Source organism: Trifolium pratense, linkage group LG3 (genome assembly GCF_020283565.1).
Source record: "Trifolium pratense cultivar HEN17-A07 linkage group LG3, ARS_RC_1.1, whole genome shotgun sequence".
Taxonomy (NCBI): domain Eukaryota; kingdom Viridiplantae; phylum Streptophyta; class Magnoliopsida; order Fabales; family Fabaceae; genus Trifolium; species Trifolium pratense.
The window spans coordinates 13,436,413-13,458,471 of NC_060061.1; the positions used below are offsets into that span (position 1 = coordinate 13,436,413).

Consider the following 22,059-nt stretch of genomic DNA (forward strand, 5'->3'; position numbering starts at 1 on the left):
AAACATGTGAATTTATTTAAGTTGCATAAATTACAGAGATCTCATCTGAATACTATCTATGACAGCCCAAAGAATCCAACTAACTACATCTAAAACCATAACTTATTGATTCAATAACTCAAGGGCTTTCTGTAATGTTGGTCTAAACCTATTAACATCAAGCTTTACATTTTGTTTGTCAAAATACACTGACCTAAAGGTTTCCCATCCTTGTTTTACAATTGATGAGGGATCCTTTATAATCATATGGTCTAATGGATATTGTTGTTTAAGAGTGCTTTCTTCCAGCGTTATTTTATATTCCAAGTACTTTATTTTCATATCTTCTTCTGAGGGCTGTGCAAAATCATTTGTGGCTAGCCATTCCACTTGCATCCCACCACATGGTACAACTTGGATGAAAATTGCATTTTCAGGAAGGAAAAGTATGTTTGTAAGACCAGCACCGTGAACTCCCATTAATACATCACAAGAATTCACAACATCTGCAATATTCCCCATGTTCCGCCCTGCTTCCATAACAATAACTTTGAAACCCAACCCTTTAGCCATTTTTGCTATTTGATTTGTATTAGTGAAGGATCTTGAACTTTTTCTTGAGAGAATCAGGAGCCTAGGCTTCTTACTTTGATTACCAGTATCTCTGATTTTTATTGCATTAACTCTCTTCAGTGAATAAGAACTTCTAAAAAAATCTCCGAAGTCTTTGATAGAATAGGAATACTTTTGAGGGTCAATGCTTAGCTCTTTATGATACCTTTTAAGGCCCACAATCACCTTAGGGAAGCAATGCACTTCATCATCTCTATCAATATCCATAATCTCATAGTTGGACAGCTTTTTAAGAAATGCTTGGTGTTTGACAATCCACCAAGGCTTCTTATCAGTTATGATAAGTTGTACTTTTCCATTAAATTGTGCACAAGTCAAAAATAGTGGAATGATAATGTCACCGAATTCATGGAAATGGTTTCCAGTATATCCTGCAGTTGAGAATATTACTGCTGGAATGCTGTGATTTTTGGTGCATTGTGAGACTTGTTGGCTAGCTTTTACAGTTTGTACTGACCATTTTCTTACACTACTCATTGCATATGCATCACTCTTCCTAGCATAAGGCCTTATACTCCACAAGGCATTTTCAGCGAAGCTGTTTGTTTTGCGTGACACGATGTAAACAGAAGTGGATTTTCCATGCACTCGGATATCTCCTTATGTTTGGCAATATTCTGTCCTTGCTTCTGAAACACATAGTGGTTGTTCTTGCTCTACATTTCCGGTTTCTAATTTTTCAACTGAAAAATGAAGAATGATTAAGCCTTGCAGTTTCTATTTGGGGGAGTACAGAGAGATCAATGTTAGTATATATGGCAAATCTACAAATGGAGCTTATTTGAACTATAAGCTTTCAAGTCTCAATCTAACTGAGACAAACAGATGATCTTACCTTCAGCTTTTGTAAGAGTGATACCGGTTTCGTTGATGAGAGTCTTTGTTGTATTATCTTCAACTGCAAAATAAAGAAGTTTCTGTCAAAATCATTAGCCTCCACAATCCTTATGGTTACCATATTCCAAGTGTACTCTTGCCTATATTTATTTTTAACTTTTTATATTGAACTTAAGGAAGTTAAGGTGTTCATATATTTAAACCACAAGTAGAGCTGATCTGAACTTGCCCTTACTAATATGAATTTGTTATTACCTTTAGCCATTTGTGGAGAGATTCTTGTGGCATTCACAGGGTTCTTTGGTACAATTCTTTCATCTGACAAATGAGATATTCAGTTTAGAGGGTTAAATGTTTACCTTAAATCCTTTTAACCATATTGAGATTCAAAAATCTTACCTTCAATCATATGTAGAGAATTGTCAATGTCTCCAACAAGTATTTCGGTTACAATGTCTTCAACAGTAGACCAGAGAATAATCACATAAACAAACACATGTCAGAATCATTTGGTTTCGAAAAGTGTATATATTATTCTTACCTGAAAAGGCCTTATTGTATTAACCCTTTTTTTTTTTTTTTTTTTTTGAAATTCAGAACATGAGTCTCTTTAGATTGATTTATTTGAGCTTACTAACATAAGCGCCTGTGAAAGTATTTGAAAGAGCTTATGAAAATAACTTATAACATTTTTCATAAAATCTTTTCAGCTTATTTATATATGTTCTCCAAAATAGCTTATGAAAATATTCTATAGTTTATATGGAAACAATTTTATTTTATTTTCTCTTCTTATATAAACAGTTTATACATAAGCACTTATATGATAATTGTTTATGCTACAAGCGCTTAATTAAGTTGTTTGTCGAAGCATGAGTTATATCTTTGGCTATTTTACGTGATCCACTAGTGTCATTGACCATCAACATTTTGGTGTCAACACCAATAGATAGCTTCAAGTTCACTGTGAAAAGAAGTAAGATATATTCAAAGGTTACTTATGTAAACTCATTTCACAGAAGAAAAAAAATGATTGGATTTATCTGCATTTCATGCCAAAGAACCATATAAATGAAAAACAACATGCATGCTTATTATACTACTTAGACATGCATTATATATGGAAACAAGTGGCTAATGGTTAATCACATTACAAAGGAAGAAGTGAAGTACTCACAATCATATTTAGGACCCAAGTAAGGCTTAAACACTTCACAGACTCAAAACTATCAGCAAGTGCCAACAAATGCTCCATATCCCAACTTTTTCTGCTCAAAACGACTAAAGCTTTTGGAAAATATTGTATTGTAAATCATTTTTATTTTATCAACAAAAGAACCCAGTAGTACTCTATGTCAGAATGCCATTCTCACAAATAAAAACCATTCTGATTAATAGCTGATTAATTGATGCCCATATATAATATCTTAGTAGGCAAAACTAAGATTTTGATACATACTTTTATATATATGACAAATGGAGGAAGGTGCATAAATTTATCTATACAATGTTGCTCCTCACGTAGTTGTTAGTTCTTGAATTATAAGGATTCTCCAAAACTAATAAAATTGGGAATGAAAAGGACTCTGTGGTTGACTGTTAAGACATATATGATGCTTTTTCAATGATTAATTGGTACATGTTTTGGTTAGGTAATTATAGTTTTTTCATATATGAAGCAAGAACTACCAGAGCCAGCTTTGAAAATTATTAACATTAACCAACTAAAGCTTGGGTAAAATGTTGATATCAATTATTGCAGTTTTATTACCTTAGTTTTTTTCTTTTTGACAAAAGTTTTATTGCCATAGTTGGTGAGACATATATAGCTCAAGTGAAAAATCGTACTAGCTTGCTATATCAACCTTTGAATGAACAATAAATAGCAGCTTTTTATTTTATTAAATAAACAATATTCATTCAAATTAGAGTACATTAATTTATAACCAAATATCTTTTTGAGTACATTAATATAATACAGATTCAAAGTCGCAAAACCAAAACAAATGAATCTGTGAACAAACCCATAACATTCATGTTAATGCATATTTGATCATATTGAAGTGTCCAGAATATTCAACTCTTTGAATTTGTAGTGTTGACATCATTAATTGGGTCTGCACTAGATCGAGTTTAATTTAATCCTTCAACCTGAAACAAATTAATACTATATCAATTAAATTAGGAAAATAAAATACATCGCACTAAAACTTAAAATGAAAACAAACAACGACGCACTAAGATGATAAAATCACAAAATAAATTGCAACTTAAGTAGTTAACTTAGTGTGATTAAGTCATTTGAAAGTTTTATTCAATGGCTTATACGTACGTGACACGTTCGTAGTCAAGCTTAGGCTCTGTTTGGTAAAATTAAACTATAAGCTAGCTGATTGAAATTAAAGTGTTTGGTAAAATTAGCTTTTTAAATGATTGATAAATATAAAAAGACATAAAAGGACATTTATATGTAGTGGGTAATTTTTTTTAGTGGGTAGTTTTTTATTTTATAAAAAATAATAAAATAAAATTAAAGGTTATAAATGGAAAAAACTGTAAAAAGCTATAAGCTATAAGCTCAAACGCTACTTGAAATAGCAGCTCAAAAAAAGCTATAAGCTCGTGAGAAAAGTTTTTTACCAAACACTTTTATTTTTTTTAAACAAACTTATAAACTAGTTCAATAAACTATAAGCTAGCTTATTGGACTTCCAAACACACCCTTAATGTCCAGTACTATAAGTTTTTCTATTTAAGCAAATACTAGAGAACTAGTATAAGTTTTGTCACTCAAAGAAAATATAGTGACATGACGCAAAGAAATTTTGAAGACGAATAAATCTTCAATGATACACATACTTATAATTCCTAGATGGAGCTCACTGTAAAAGGCTCAAGAGATGTTTGAATATCAATATTTTTTACAGAAAATGAATAGGTTGAAGACTTCTTCATGTAAAACCATCAAAAACTTGTTGCCACAAATTATTAATACTACTTATTTTCTAGTTTAGTTATTTATTTAGTAAATATTGATGCTAGACGAAATGTTGATAGTGAAACAAATATAATTTAATATTCATAGTTCAAGAAATTTTGATTTCCAATAAAATTGCTATGTAATTGTGATCTTGTGTTTACCTTTCAATTTTGATGTTGCCAGGTGTTCTTTTTGTTTTATTTCGTTTCTAGAGGGTTATAATTCAATGTTTAAGAGAAAATCTAAGGAGAATGATTTTTTCTCCACCAATATTATTAATACATATTTATAGTAAAATAATAAATACAAATTAATTTGAAATTAAAATATTTAAAATTAAATATTAATGTGTGACATCGCACTATATGTGCAGGAGCTCGGGTTTGAACCCGAGACACTCCACTCATTCTCCTTTGAGATGAATTTTCTAGTCACTAGTCTACTTGACAAAAAAATAATAATGTGAGAGAAATTAAATATATGGACATATAGTTTAATATAGACTTTGAGATGAATTTTTTTTTTTTAATATTAGGCTTAACTATACATTTGGTCACTTGCATTTAAGAAGCATGGACAGAATATTGCCAAACACTGGAAAAATCCTCCAATCCACATTATGTCACACAAAACACAACTTATCATAACTAGTAAGAAGCCTTGGTGGATTGTCAAACACCAAGCATTTCTTAAAAAGCTGTCCACCTATGAGATTATGGACATTGTTTCTGTAAGGTGATTGTTGGCCTTAAAAGGTAGTATCATAAAGGGCTAAGCATTGACCCTCAAAAGTATTCCTATTCTATCAAAGACTTCAGAGATTTCTTGAGAAATTCTTATTCGCTGAAGAGAGTTAATGCAATCAAAATCAGAGATACTGGTAATCAAAGTAAGAGAAGCCCAGGCTCCTGATTCTCTCATGAAAAAGTTCAAGATCCTTCACTAATACATATCAAATAGCAAAAATGGCTAAAGGGTTTGGTTTCAAAGTAATTGTTGTTGAAGTAGGATGGCGGACGTGGAGTATTGCAGATGTTGTGAATTCTTGTGATGCATTAATGGGAGTTAATGGTGCTGGTCTTACATACTTTTCCTTCCTGAAAATTCAATATTCATTCAAGTTGTGCCTTTTGGTGGGATGGAATGGCTTGCCACAAATGATTTTGCAAAGCCCTCCAAAGTAGTTAACTTACAAAGCATGACACGAAACAAAAAAAAATTGGGCGAAAATGACTAGTTTGTAGTTGTAACTAATCCTTGTATAGCTTGCACAAACAATACTTAAAAAAATTGTCAAAGTATAGATTGAACTTCAATCATTAACAAGTGAAAGAAAAAGCTAATAAAGTAATTTATTTATGTTGCAATTTAGGGAAAACTACTAATATATGAACACAGCCATGATATCATGCTGCATTAATGAAAGGAAAAATTACTAATCTGATCTACTACTGCTAAACAAGGATTGGTTGAAATACCTTTTATTAAAAACCAAAAAAATAAACACACTAAATAGGCAAGTATTGAAAATTCAACCAACATACAATCTATCATTAGTCTTTCCTTCGGAACCATTTTACACAATTTCATCATTACATGATAAGAAAGAAAGAAAACAAACTTACAAATCAAACCCACTTGGGTTAATTGTCCGCCAACCAGAATCATACATCCATATTTTCCATTTGAATGCTACTCTTAAGAGGCACATATTCTCCAAGATAGCCACCAAGATGATCATGCAAAGCACTCTTATCAATCCCTTGATGATGATAACTCTTGCAAACATAGTAAAACACACTCTGCGCCAATAACCCGACCAAATTCACAATAACAAGCACACCAACCAAAAATCCACCAATAACAATCCTAGAAAACACACCATAACTATCACCACCATGTACCACAACCACACTAAACATCCCTCCAATAACCCCACAAATAAACAAATACCCACAAACCAAAGCAGCAGCATACCTAACCCTCCCCTTCAACAACTCATAACTCTTCTTCATAGCAGCAAAACCATAAATAGGTTCAAGAACAGACACAACACTAGCCAAATGCCACAAAGCAGTAATATAAACATGAGCAACGAGAAACAACAAGAGAATAGCAACAACAGATAAAAACAACAAAAATGAATTATCACTATCAAGAGCTATAACCATAATAACCAAACTAAGAACAAACACAACATTGTAAACAATCATAAGAAGAGTGACCCATAAGAAAGTAATAAATAAACGCTTAAAAACTTTTGGTATAGCAGATATAGTAGATGAAAAAGACACCGGCTTTGAGGTGTAAAGTGAAGCGACGGTGAAAACAACGGCAGCGGTGGAGAGGAGAGAAAAAGCAAAGAGAAAAATTAGGTAAAAAAACTGAATGATGAGAAGAAGAGTCCAATCGTGTTCAGATTGAGCAGGATCAGTGAAAGGGGATTGAAGCTGAGAAATTAATGGATGTGTGAAAAGAGAATGAGCTAAAATTGCGAAAGAAAGGGGAAAAATTAGGGTTAGGGTAATTAGGTAGAAGGTTTTAGGGGAAGTTTTTGGGATTGAAATTGATTCTCTTAAGATGTTAGGGATGTTGAGGAATTGAAGTTCTTCAGGAGCTAGATCCATGATTGATTGTTGTTGAATGAGAAAAAGGGAATTGGATTTGAGATTGGGAATTAGGGATTTGAAAATTGGGATTGTTGAGATTTGGAAGAAAAATTGAGACCGAAGAAGAAAGATGTGGAAGAAGATGGATTAGAATAGAAATAGAAACAACTTTACTTTTGTTTTTGTTTTTTTTAGGTGGACACGTTTATTGTACTGCAAGGTATTCAGATTCCAGATGTTGAAAGTTGACTATTCTAAACCAGTGTTATTATATTCAAGTAATTTTTCTTTGGATCAAAATTAATTATTATTAATTATTGAAGTTATTAATTATTATTGATTAATCAAAATTAATTATGTTTTAATGCATCTTGTTATAATGTTATCCATTTTTATAAGGGTCATGTCCTCTTGTTTCCGAGGTTAAAAAATCGTTAAAAATAATTTTTAGTCACCGAAGAGATTACTGGATTGAGTCGTGGGTCGATACGTTCTTTTAAGACGTTTCGCGGCACTGCCCAAAATTGTGCAAGGCAGACGATCAACCACGAAGTCTCCAGGATAAAACAGCCTAGTTCTACTGATACCGGTAAATACTACACTGTAGATATCGGGCAAGATTACACTCTCAAATATGGTACTAAAACCATTGCGCTATGATTTTAAGTCTATTCTAATACGGTGCCATGACCGTTCTAATATGGTACTGAGACCACTCTCTTATGGTACTTGGACTAATCTTAAATTAAAGGAATCATAGTACTATGACCATTCTTAACTTGAACGTGATATTTTTATCACTCTTAAATAAGTTAATACAAATACTAGTATTACTCAACACATAAAATAAACTTCAATTTTGTTTAATCAATTAGGAACAGACCTAATTATATAACGCATAATCATGTAAATAAGTCTATAATGTGACTAAAGCTTTTATTCTAACTTTTAATATGGCACCAACCATATTAAGAATCAACACAAAATTATTCCTCACTGGATTCATAAATTGGATATGAAAAATAACATTTTTCTATTAAACAGATTCAATTAATGCACAATATATTGGTTCAATATGATAAGTGCATAAGAGTCGATCTGTCTCGCACAAGCAAAAGAGAAAAAATCAAAACAATTTCAACTTCAGGCTTGAACCACATATAGATATATAAAGATACCTGAACACAATTGTAGAGCTTGACACATTTGTTTTTCGAATTCAGAAGCTTAAAGGGGATAGAAAATTTTGTATACCTTGCAAGCTTTACCAACTTGAAAGGTCGTGTAAAATTGAGGAAACAGTAGAACTTGAGAAGGATAGTCACCAAGCCAAAACCTTCTTTCTAAGAGAGACATCCTAGAGTGAGAACCAATCTCACGATACTTAGTCACTACTTCCCTGATAAGTGGAATATTTTATAAAGAGAAATAGTCTACTGGTCGTATAAAAAGGAAAAAGAGGTTAGCTCTTTTTATGTTATTTTCCACGTGTTGTTTAACTACTAAATAGGGTTATTCTCAAGAAACACAACACTACCACTGGTAATGTATGCTCTCAAAGGAAAAATAAATAAATAATGAGTCAATAAAGTTTGTAACCTTATCTATATAGGACTTAAATATTTATTTTTTCAAAATACACGTTAGTATGTTACACATGTTAGTATGCTCTAGTACCCGATGAGACTCAAATTTGTTCCAAGTCATTAAAATGTTGACAATATTATATTCCTTTTTTACATAACTTTGTTTTAGAAATACAATCATATACAAAAATTTGAAAGACCAAACAAAAATATTTTTTAAACTATCTAAATAATAATTAAATCATTAATTTAATTTAAAAAAGTAATTATAACTTTTTAGCATAAAATAATCAAAATTGGTTGATTTCTTATATTTTCATCCATTTGTGTGATTTTAAAAAATAAAATTAGTTAAAAGTCCAAAAATATCTAGGACTCGTTTGAATTGAATTATTTTTAACTTATACAAATAAATAAATTTTTATGTATTATATTTATTTATAAGTTTGTAAAGGCAGTTTATGAAAACAAAACTTATAAAAATACAATTTTTGTTAGTAAGAATTTATGAAATACTATAAAAACTTATTTAATTGTCTAAGTTATCTTTTTTTGGTCTAGTAGCCTAGTTGCTAGAAATTTCATCTTAAAGGTGAATAAGTGGACTGTCTGGGACTCGAACCTCGATTACTGCATATTATAAGTTATTTTTTATTAGGTAATTAAAAAATGAACCAATCTAAATGGTCTATTTGTTTATTGCAAATTAAATTGTTTTTTTTGTTACAAATTAAATTGTTTATAATTCAATTAAACCTCCTTCAAAAGAAATTAAATAATTAAACAAGACTCAGATTAATCATAACTAAGCGGTGGTATAAAAATTTTGTAAGTTTCCTGGTAGAAAATAAACAAATAAAAGCCAACATTACTGGTAAGTATCTGGCATTCGATTGGTTCTGAGTTTTGGCCTTTCAACAACAACTTGCTCGATATCCGTATCATTTCTTGATTTCGGACAGTTTCACTTGAAAAAGCCAACATCACTTGATGCTTGTTGCAGGGAGTAGCTGGTTCGTGAACCGTTTCTGTGTTGGCAGTCGGTTCATTTGCCTTCAATTATTTGGGACTTCTTTTTAGTCTTTTAGGATTAAGTAGAAGTTGGTTTGTTTCATTATTATACGATACTGTGAACTTACTGTGTTATGTTTATGTCCCCCAATTTTATTCATAGTTTTTTTTTTAATATAATAAAAAGATGTAAATAAAAGATGAAACGAACGTAACAACTAAGTTGATAAGAATATTTCATGTAATTATTTATTGTAAAGTAAAAGATGAAAATTCCAACTATTAAAATACTTACAAATAAAAAAATAAAAGAAAAAAAAAATAGTAGAGAGAGTGAGGGAAGAAAAGTGATAGAATGTTGTAGTAGTGAGTGAGAGGGGTATTTCAACACAAACGAAACGGTTATTAGGGTTTTGTGAATGGGGAAAGAAGACGAAGAAATGAGAGGTGAAATTGAAGAACGTTTAATCAACGAAGAATACAAAATCTGGAAAAAGAACAGTCCTTTTCTCTACGATCTGGTCATCACTCACGCTCTGGAATGGCCATCTCTGACCGTCGAATGGCTTCCCGACCGTCAAGAACCAGCCGGAAAAGATTACTCTGTTCAAAAACTGATCCTCGGTACTCACACTTCCGAAAACGAACCCAATTATCTCATGTTAGCTCAAGTTCAACTTCCTCTCGACGATTCCGAAAACGATGCTCGTCATTATGAAGATGATCGTCCTGAAGTTGGTGGTTTTGGTTGTGCTAATGGTAAAGTTCAGATTATTCAACAGATTAATCATGATGGTGAAGTTAATAGGGCTCGTTATATGCCTCAGAATCCTTTTGTTATTGCTACTAAAACTATTAGTGCTGAGGTTTATGTTTTTGATTATAGTAAACATCCTTCTAAACCTCCTCTTGATGGTTCTTGTAACCCTGATTTGAGATTAAGAGGTCATAATACTGAAGGTTATGGTTTGTCTTGGAGTACTTTTAAACAAGGTCATTTGCTTAGTGGCTCTGATGATGCTCAGATTTGTTTGTGGGATATTAATGGTACTCCCAAAAATCGATCTTTAGATGCTATGCAGATCTTTAAGGTACTTGTTTGTTTGTTTGTTTGTTTGTTTGAAGTCAATTGTTTTATTTGTTGTTTATGTTTTTGTTTTTTGTTTTAAGGTACATGAAGGTGTTGTTGAAGATGTGGCTTGGCATTTGAGGCATGAGTATTTGTTTGGTTCTGTTGGTGATGATCAGTATTTGCTTATATGGGATCTTCGAACACCGTCTGTTACTAAGCCTGTTCAGTCTTGTATTGCTCATTCAAGCGAGGTGCGTTTTTATGTCTAATCTATATCTAAAATAAATCTAGGAATTGGTTTTGTTAGAACATGTGTTTGATTTGATGTATTTTCTGATTGTGAAAGCGGTTTGCGTCTTGAAAATTGCAAGCTATTTTGTGGAAATTAGTGTGAGAAATTAGAAAATTTGTTAAATTGAGTATGACCTAGGGATAACATGCTAGGTGCAATGATACGGGGAAGTTGAATTGCTTGATATGGCTTATGGTGTGCCTCTATAAGAAGGAATTTGAAACACCAATTTATAGTATTTGGTAATCTCTTCTGAAATTTATAACTTCATGAGAATGTTTGACCTATAGCCCATCAAAACCTAGTCATATTAGATGTAAAGGGAGTTGTGGTTCAACGCTGTGTTGAAAGACTTATTTAGGGTTGGGTGGGTGATGATATGATAGAAAATTGAATGTGAAAAAGGCACAAATTTGTAATCAAGGTCAATATTTAAGAACTGGCCATGACTCCACTCTGCTATTATACATTGTGGCTCTATTTCAAATATCTGGCTTTTCATATTTTCCTTGCTGATTGAAATTCCGAGTATACTTGGATTTTCTACCTGTTAGCTCTTTATACGGTCTTCTCTATTGTGCGCTAGTTCTCCTTTCTCTTCTGGCAGTGTTCCAGAGATCTCACAAAGTGGATACTCCTTCTCAATACTGCTTCTAATAATGTTTTTCTTCTATATATATATATATACATATGATCTTGTTAGGTTAACTGCTAGGTGTTCAATCCCTTCAATGAATGGGTGGTTGCTACTGGTTTGGATTAGAAGGTCTTTTACTATTGGTTTTCAAAGAAGTCTAATAGTATAGGGATTGGTTTTGTTGTCAGAACATGTGTTTGATTTGAGTATTTGTTATGCATGATTTGATTTATGATAATGTGGAAATTAGCGAGGAATCGGAAATTTTGTCAAAATGAGCATGGCCTGGATATAACTTGTTAGGTGGAAAGATACGGGGACGTTTAACTGGTACCGCTTCATATGGTTTATCATGTGCCATTGTGAGAGGGAATTTGAAACACCAAATTATATTTGGCGATTGTTCTGAAATTATCACTGTTCAATCTTTTATTATATCTTTTGAAATTTATAAATTCATGAGAATGTTTGACATACCCCGACAGAATCTAGTCATATTAGATTTCCAATGCTACTCAGATTTTCAATCTGTCAGCTCCTTAACGTCTTTCATATTATGCTTTAACTCGCCTTTATCTTTCAGCAGTGTTCTATAGTTTTCACAATGCTGATATCGTTCTCAATATCACTTCTAATAGCACTTTTCTTTATATATTTACATTGGATCTTGTTAGGTTAACTGCTTGGCTTTCAACCCCTTCAATGAATGGATAGTTGCTACTGGTTCTACTGATAAAACAGTGAAATTGTGGGATCTGCGCAAGATCACCAATCCTCTCCACACCTTTGACTGTCACAAGTAACATTCTCCTCAGATGTTTCTAATTTTACATTAGAAGTAATTATATTTAACAGTTATTGATCTGGATTGTTGTTTTCGGCTTAACAGGGAGGAGGTTTTCCAGGTTGGCTGGAATCCAAAGAATGAGACCGTCTTGGCTTCTTGTTGTCTTGGTAGGAGACTCATGGTGTGGGATCTTAGCAGGTATTGCTTGATGAAAGCATCACCATATCTGGACTTTATAGCGAATTTTTATTTGTTGCACTGAAATGTTTACGGAGTTTTGGTATGTTAGTGGTTCACTAGAGATGTTTATAAATTATAAACCCTATTGATGGTCCTTCCCCTGGATTAAAATTTCTCTTACATTTCAATTGTTGGTTTTTTTAACCTCCCTCGAATAATGTGATATCTCACACCAGGTAAATCCTTAACCCTTCCCCCTCTTACTAGTGGGTGAATTAAAGCTCCACACTTTTTAGTGAATTAAGTGGACAACAAATTTCGTCTTTCCTGAGTTATATTAGGTTCTGTAAATATGATAATGAGAATGATCGAATATTGGGACAAATCTTTATCAAGGTTAACATAGATATTAAATCAGTTGCCGACACCCTTGTCCCCCGGTCCTTGGACTTTGATTTAGCGGCTACTTTTGTTGTGGACAGGGGGCCAATTGCATGCATCTGTTGATTCTTTTGTTGGTGTATCATATACGGGCATCGGTACTTGTAGTGTACCTTCAACGTTTCAAGTTAAAATGGCCATTGCGTGTTGATTTTCTGATGAAAATGAATTATTAAAAAAAATACCAATATTTGATTCATATATTGTATTAATAATCATATGTCAGAATATTTGCCATAACAGCGTTGTTCACTCATTTATGTAGGATTGATGAAGAGCAGTCGCCGGAGGATGCTGAAGATGGTCCGCCAGAATTGCTCTTTATTCATGGCGGTCATACGAGCAAAATATCTGACTTCTCTTGGAACCCATGTGAAGATTGGGTTGTTGCTAGTGTGGCTGAAGACAACATACTTCAAATATGGCAGATGGCAGAGAACATTTACCATGACGAAGATGATATGCCAGAACAGTCAGCGAAGGCCCCTTAATGTAATTTGACTGAGTTTAGTGTGGAATATAGGTTCAGTGTTTGGGACTCAGGTGCTTTTCCATCTGTATTTGTGCCGTTACTCCTTTTTACACAGTTGTAAGTGTATGAGGTATGATTACCTTGTTTGTAACTGAAGAAAATTCTGAAAAATTTGCTTAATGAGTTGTTTTATTTATCGTGGAGGTATTAGACTTTTATAGATTTGGATCATTCTTTTGCTTCAAAAAGTTCTCAGTCCCTTTTATCCGAGATGACTGGCATTGCCAGAATGCATGAAAGCAAGTGACCTCTTTAAGCATTTGGTTAGTAGTCTCGGTGGTATAACCGTTTAAATGATCAAACCCCTTTTAAGATGAACTTTGCATATTCCAGATTCAATGAGAATGACCAAACCTTTTTCTTTGAGTTGTCCCCTACTCTAAAGATTGTTCATCAAGTCTGCCACAGTAGATTTTTGTTATAACACATGAAGAATGGCATGATGTACATCTCACATTTCCGAGTAACACATGAAGAATGGCATGATGTACATCTCACATTTCCGAGAGTAATGTCATTAATGTCTTGTTTCCAGGTTTGACCACCTTCCTACAGCCGTCATTTAGTTCATAGAACATGTTTGTCTCCACTTGTGTTATTAGAGCATCCAATCTCAAGGAACCAAACATATATTGCCACGTTTCATACATCTCCACGTGAGACATCGGCTACTCTACCATTTTTCCCTACTGCTAGAGCAACCATCTTTACTTGGAACTGATTCTCACTCTATTATTCTTCAAATTTGTTAGGTCATTTACAGTTAGAGATTTGTAGCTCATGAATTGAGCATAATCAAGCATCCTTGGACTCCTCAATTGAGTCGCAAATGGAGTCTAATTTTAATCTGTTATTAAAGGATTTGAAGATTTTCTGTCATCTTCACAGGTCCCATGTTCTTCCCTTGTGCTCTGATTTTATTAGCAACAAGGATGACCTTGGCAAAGTCATAAGTGACCCCATCACCCAATTTTAATGCCTAGCTCTTCAAACTTCCTTCTTTAAGCTTAGAGGATGGAACTATTGACTCTTGCATTGCCTTCACAATTTTTCATCGAAGAGATTTACTTTTGTCACCTTACTGGTTTTCAGGTGCGCCCTACAAAATTACCAATATATCCCTGTCTACTACTTAAGTAACAAAATGAATTCGTGACTTAAGTAGCGGATGCGTTAAAATTTGTTAGTTTTTTACCAGTAAGTAGCGGACGTTGATTTGATAGTAAAATTAACAAAAAAGTACAACATTATATAAAATACAGGAGAATTGTAACAACAATTTATTATACTACATAATATAAATATTATTACATTATTACAATTGATTACATTCACCCATAAATATTATTGTCTAAATAAATTGACGAAAATTACATTTTAAAGAAATACAAAAAGAAAAAAAAATGATTAATCATAATGATCAATCTTGTTGGGAGGTTATAAAGCACTTTATAACACCTCCCCAACCACAAACCTAAGGTGGACGAATCCGCCATAACCACCACCTCCTCCTCCCCATTTTGGGAGTAAAAAAGGGATCCGTCCCTTCTGATTAATCATAATGATCCTAAGGGTCTGTTTAGTTCGAAGTAGATTGAGGGGAGGGGAGATGAGGGGGTAATCTTGACAAAAAAAAAATCTTTTTATTAAATAATTTTTTTAATAAAAAAAAACGTTTTTTATTCTTGAAAAAAAAAATAAAAATCAAGGGAATATTCTATGAATTTAAAATATTCAACATTTTTTTTTATAAAAAAATGATTTAATAAAAAAATGATTTAATTCTGTCAAAAAAATGATTTAATAAAAAGAAACTTTTTCGGTCAAGATTACCCCATCACTTCCCCTCCCCTCCATCTACTTCGAACCAAACAGACCCTAAAGAGGCCTCAAAAAGTCCCTTCGCCGATTAACATAATGATCTCAATCGCCGCCATCAAAGAACATGCGTAAGATCATTATGATTAATCGACGACGAACATTGAAGCCGTTAACGCCTAACAAAACAAAACTACAACTAACAGTACACTAAAAAAAAATTGAGAAGAAATGGAAGAAGAAATGAGAATGAGAAAAAATGAAAGGAGAGAGTTCAATTTATAGAATTCTTGCTTGAATTGCATTGGCCGAAAAAGGAAACAGCCTCACTAATGACCAATTAAACTCCACCACTGTCCTTGACCATTGTCTATTACTAAAGACCACAAAAATTTTGAGCACCGTTCATCCGCTATTTAAGTAGCGGACGTACTGCGTTGTGTGTTCAGCGACTTAAGTAGCGGACGACCGATGCTCAAAATTCTTTGAGGTGAATGCATATACCGTAGTGTGTTCTGCATTTTGTGGGCCCCATGTGAATGAAATGAGTCACAAATATCTCCTTTAAAGTGTTCCTTATATGCTGTAGGCAATGCACCAAGGTGTAGTAGTCCTGCAAAGGGAGATTGTTATTAATATGTGGACGACATCATGACATGAAAAATAGTAATGGACTTAGCATAGAAATGAGTTACTTATCTTGTGACATTTAATCAGTCCGAAACATATACAAATAATATTTTTCGTCATTCATTAATAATTGTTTTTCATATCTATTACAAAAGACTAAAATATAAATAAAAATATATAATGAAGTTTTATAATTAAAATATTAACAAGTGACTTCTTGTTACTTCTTGGATTACACGACATATTAATTGGAGACATTTAACATTAATTTCAATTTTATAAAAATGGCTTCTTGCAAGTCCTAAGTGCTAATTTTTTTAATAGCAAAACATTTTACTTATAAATCGTTTAAAAACTTTCATTTACAAAATGCAAAATAAGAAAAATATGACTAACATCAACATGTTTATTTGTGCTTTGATCATCTTTCTTTTTACGTTTCTTAATGAACTCTCCGCTTTTCATAAAAGTATGTCATTTTTTAGACCATTTTCAAATTCATATTATACACAATATTATAAAAACCTCTTAGTAACGTTCCTTTTCTCTTATTTGACAATGCAGCTGATATCCCTTGCGAATCTGACGATGATTGTCCAGTATCAATAGGGATAAAACGTTTTACGTGGGTGTGCCATAAAGGATTTTGTGAGTTAATTAAATTTATACCTTTTAGGATATAATTTTATGTGATTGTAGTAGTGTTTGTGCTTTTATAATTTATTTCAAAATTTGATTTATCTTTTTTAGTCATTCAATTTATATTATGCAAGTAATTTTATCTTTCTTTGCTCATAGAAGATATAGTAAACAACAACATAACTACATAGTTTTTTTGTTTTTTGGTTTACAATGAGCTGGAGATCGAACCCATGACCTATAACATAGTATTATCAAAACCTCTCACCACCATACCAAACCTAGTTGCTTAATATAACTACACAGTTATTAATTAATAAAGTTAGCTTAATAAATAAATCCATTTTCATGTATATTTTGCCTGTCACCAAATTCTCTTTTTCGCAAACTGTCACTATTTTTTTTTTTTTAAAATTAATTGAAAAGACAAGAACATTGTTACCGTTTCTATCATATTATTTTGTAGGTGCTTTATTTTTTATGTGTTATTATATATGTGAAAAAGATTCTTTATTCTGCTAATGATGTGTTTGAAAATAATTTTATAATTTTTTACTAGAATTGTTCAATTTAAATGATGTATTTATTTGACATCAAAGTACACATCTGAAATTCTTAAAATTTATTATTTTGTTGATATTTATTTAAAGGAGTACCTCACATAAAGAGCTTTTGAAAACTCTACCTCAAAAAATCTTTTTCTACTATCTAGTTTTAGGGATGAAACTAAATTTTTGTGGGTAGAATGTTAGACGTGAAAAATTTTATTTTAATAATAGATAAATTTTTTGTGGGTAGAATGTCAATATATTTTAACTTCATCTTTTAGAAAGTGATTTTCTTACTCTATAATTTTATTTAGTGAGGAAACTCTATCCTAAATATCTTTTTGACTTTCTAGTTTTGAGGACAAAACTATTGTAAGGGGAGAATAATGTAACATCCCAATATTTTATAACATTTTATATGTCCTTTTTTGGGTAAATAATCTGTTTACCCCCTGCAAAGCTAGTGAAATTTGATTTACCCCTGTCTATTTTTTATTTTATTTTAAAATCCACCCTAGTAATATGAAGATTTACAAAGGTGGATTTTAAAAAATAATTCGGCAGCGGCGTAAATCAAATCTCTCTAACTTTGCGGGGGGGGGGGGGGGGGGGAACAACTATTTTCATTTTTTTTTTGAAAAGGCAAAAATGAAATATATAAATTAACCGAATAATCTCTTCAGCACAAGGTGTGTCGAGAAGACTACAAAAGATTATAAAATGTCAAAAAAGAAGTAACAACATGAAATATTAATCGCCCAAACAAGTAAACGAGCTCGACCACCACCTATGGTAGTTTGAAACTAGATTACTGTTCGTTGTATTCAACCACCGATAGGAATAGATTTTGATGTTGTCCAACAGTTGAGGTAGGGACAACTCTGAGTTTCTGAAAGTCTGATTTCTTTTGTTCCACACAACCCAAACACATAAGAGCCAAATGAGTTGCAAAAAGGAGCGCCGCGCTTGAAGACCGCACGATGAATAAGTAAACTGAAGAAAATAGTCTGAAAGATTTTGAGAGTCCACCGACGAAATACTGATCCAAGACCAAACTAATGATCAAAGGGGGCCAAAAGAGCTACAGGAGAGAAATAAATGTTGAGCTCATTCAACACCTCCACAACCGGACACGCAAAAATGAGATTCTGGAGTGATGATTCCTCGACTTACCAAATTTGTTTTTGTTGGCAACCTGTCTCCCAAGAGTCTCAAGGCAAGAATTGACACCTTCAAGGGAACTGTTTGTGCAAAATAAGTTCTTCAGCTGCATCCAAAGTAACAGGCTGCTGAGAAGTCAATAGCTGATACGCACCACGAACCCAGTAACCTCAAACAGGATCAAGCTGCCACTACCACACATTAAAATTTTTGGGCCTGCAAAAAGAGATCGTGAAGTAAAGCCTAACACTCCCTCAACATCTCCTCCTCCCACACCCACAGTTGTCTTCGCCACATCCACGCCTCCCCTTTGGCCTCCCACCCTAAAGAAAACATCTCGGCTACCGTACTCGATTGATTCTCCGTCAAATCGAATAGGTGCCTAAACCTCTCACTCAAAGGAGTCCCTCCAAACCAAGGATCGGTCCAAAAAAATGTATCTAACTCATTCCCCACCTTTTTCGACACGCACTCCTTGAACCACCCACCCCCTAGATCTCCTGCACCATCCCAGATTCTCACAATCTCCCTCCACTAAGAAGACCCACTCCTCCTTCCCTCTCTTAAACACCCTCTATGCGCCCCATAACGGACCACAAATACCCTGAACCATAAACCCACTCTATCCACCAACATCCTCCAATACCATTTACCTAAAAGAGGAAAGTTGAACTCCTTTAACTGCCTCACCAAAAGAAAGGAATGCGACTCTTCCACCTAGACAACCTATTTTTTATGCGAGTCAACGTTGGTTCCTAGAAACTCATTCGCCTCGGATCCCCACCAAAAGGAAGGCCCGAATAGAGGAAAAACACATTTCCCACTCTACACCGCAAAGCAGACGCAACATCATTTAACCAAGAGTCGGGGATATTTACCTTCAAGCCCGACATAATTTCAAACAACACAAGAATAGCCTGCAAGGCACGAACATTCGCAAAATGAATGTGAGAAATGAAGATCGGGTCTTACACACCAATCCTATATCCCGTAAAGACATTGGTATGCTAGACTTGCATCAACACATGCAATCCTTCCGCCGCCAACATAAACAAAAAATGAGAACGCGGATCCCCTTGTCTTAAGCCCCTCTCCAAAGAAAATTCATATGTTAGACTACCATTGACTAAAACCGAGGCTGTTGCCGAACAAACACATTCGTCAATCCACTTCTTCCACGGTATCTGGAAAGACATTCTCCCCATGACGAAGTATAAATAGCCTCAATCAACTGAATCATAGGATTTCTCGAAGTCTACCTTAAATAACAAAGGCTTTTCTTTTTAGACTTGCACACCTCATCCACCACCTCATTCGCGATGAGGATACCATCAAGAATTTGCCGATCTTTCACAAAAGCAATATGGGACTCAGAAATCACACTGTCAAACACCATCCTCAGTCTGTTTAATAAAAAAAATTCCAGGATTTTATACAGGCTCCCCACCAACGAAATGGGTCGTATATCATTAAGCGTTGAGGGTTGTCAACTTTCTAGATAAGAGCAATGAACGTGGAATTTAAACCTTTAGTCGGTTTACCGTTCCAATAAAACTCAGTGATAAACCACATAATATCTGCCTGCTATTCCGGCCAAAAGTCTTTAATAAAACCAAAATTTATGCCATCGGAAATCAAAATTGTGGAAAATAAAATTGGGAGACCAAATTGGGAGACCAAAATTGTAGATTTTATACAATAAGAGATCAAAATTACATTTAATCCTAATTTCTTAATTCCTAATTGCTTCATGTACCTTATTGTATTTGTTTAGTGATTTATTTTGTTATTTTTAATTTTCTTCTAGCATAGGCTTCCATTTTCTGATTTTATTTCCACTTTGTTTTCTTTCTTTGTCATTTGTTTCTCCTAAATTGAATACTAAAAAAATAGTGAATGATAATTATTTTTATCATTTGTGTGTGGGAACTGATTTTGTATTTTTTCCAGGTGCAAAATATTTTTTGTGAGGGAACATTTATTAAGTATTGCTACCTATGTCTGTAACATCATGTATTAATTTCTAGAATATTATATCTGATGATAAATACTGTTGGAACAAAGTTCACATTGGTGTGTGAATTGAAAATAAAATTTTGTCCCTTATCGGGTACTAGAGCATATTAGTATGTTGTAGCATACTAGTGTGTAATTTTGAGGAAATAAATAAATTAAGTCTCATATTTATTTATTTATTTAATTTATGGTGATTTTATTTTTCATCAATTTGTAACTGTCAAGTTTATGAGAGTATAACTCTAATTGATGGCTAGGCTAAGAAAACCGATTTTTTTATTTTCTCATCATCTATCACCCGTATCTCAAGTGAAAAAAAAAAACGAGATAGAGGTGTGTGAATAATTTTCATGGCTCTGATAATCACTTGTTAAGTGGCAAAGGAATATCAATGCAACATGTTCCTAATTCATTCAAATATGACAATATCTACATCAAAAGTCTACTAGAGTTTATCAACTCAATTCTTCCATCACAAATGTAGAAGATGAAAGAGTAAAATTGTTTTCCCGGTTAGTGTTACTTGAAATCTTTTTCTTGTCGGTGAAAAGTGATACATACATACATATGTGCCTTTCAATTTGCAAATTTCAGCCCCTTTTTGTTGGGTATTCGATTCAATTTTCTTTCCCTGGTTCTAGTTGAAATGTTATCTCTTTTTTCCTTTTTGTTTACATAATTCTTGTGGTACAAGTACTTTGGCATCACAAGTATATCCTTAAAATATTGCTTCACAACTAGAACTATAAAGAAATCATATGTTTATTGAATTGCTTATATGGTTATGTATGTATATGATATGTATTTACGACTGTATCATATAAAAGAAATTTTGTGAACATGTTGCCTAATTGAGTATCATTCCGAGAAATTGATAAATTTGGTTTTATGAAAATAATTATTATCTTTGGAAGATTACTTTCAGTTTGTCATGTGATACTGGTATTAGTATCTACTATTTATGAGTGATCAAAGTATCGCTAGTTCTTTCAAATAAAGAATGGTCTTAGTACTATTGTCCCTTTGATTTGAGATTGGTCTTAGTACCATATTGGAATGACCTTAGTGTCATTATATTGATTGATATTGTAGTATCATCAATACATGTGGTATTGTAGTACCACATGTGGTATCGTAGTACCGTTGATTCATAGACTGATGTCGTAGCATCAATTTGAGTGGTATTGTAGTACCACTGAATCATCGATGAATCATAGATTGATGTTGTAGCATTATTAGAAGGGTTTCTGATGTTGAAATTGATGGTTAATAGCTAAATAAAATTAGAACATTAAGTTTCATGTACAAATTTTCCAAGTAAATTATAATGTTTAGGCATGTTTAAATTTCAACATTATTGGAAAATTATAATGTTCTAATTTTATTTAGCTATTAACCATCAATTTCAACATTATTGGAAAATTAGAACATTATTGGAAAATTTGTACATGAAAATATTCTACGAACTGAATTTTTAATCCTTCGGAATCTGTTTTTCGCTTGCTAGAATTTCGGAAAACGTTTTCCGAAATTTTGCGATATACAGATAGGTTAGAAGCCACGGTATCTCACTTTCTCTTCTTCACCTATACACTCAATCTAAACCCCTCCTTCAAAAGTTTTTGTTTTTTTTGGATTGAATGCTTAAAATCAACATTGGAACATTGGCTA

The 22,059-nt window shown here is 32.9% G+C and overlaps 2 protein-coding genes, 1 long non-coding RNA gene and 1 pseudogene across 3 annotated transcripts; 2 read left to right on the top strand and 2 right to left on the bottom strand.

Annotated features, from left to right (window-relative positions):
• Positions 1-102: 102 nt before the first annotated feature.
• LOC123918758 lies at positions 103-1,986 on the bottom strand (annotated as a pseudogene).
• Positions 1,987-5,952: 3,966 nt separating this feature from the next.
• LOC123918763 lies at positions 5,953-7,234 on the bottom strand. Its single transcript, XM_045970916.1, has one exon. It carries the CDS (start codon positions 7,054-7,056, stop codon positions 6,094-6,096), a length of 963 nt encoding a protein of 320 aa, XP_045826872.1. The 5' UTR covers positions 7,057-7,234; the 3' UTR covers positions 5,953-6,093.
• Positions 7,235-9,928: 2,694 nt separating this feature from the next.
• On the top strand, positions 9,929-13,719 carry LOC123918759 (WD-40 repeat-containing protein MSI1). Its single transcript, XM_045970907.1, has 5 exons — positions 9,929-10,726; positions 10,806-10,958; positions 12,311-12,435; positions 12,526-12,621; positions 13,310-13,719. Exons 1-5 carry the CDS (start codon positions 10,055-10,057, stop codon positions 13,533-13,535), a joined length of 1,272 nt encoding a protein of 423 aa, XP_045826863.1. The 5' UTR covers positions 9,929-10,054; the 3' UTR covers positions 13,536-13,719.
• A 2,636-nt stretch (positions 13,720-16,355) lies between these two features.
• LOC123918766 lies at positions 16,356-20,567 on the top strand. The gene is made up of 3 exons (XR_006812904.1): positions 16,356-16,493; positions 16,589-16,672; positions 20,323-20,567. It is a non-coding gene; the product is annotated as an uncharacterized LOC123918766 (long non-coding RNA).
• Positions 20,568-22,059: the final 1,492 nt, after the last annotated feature.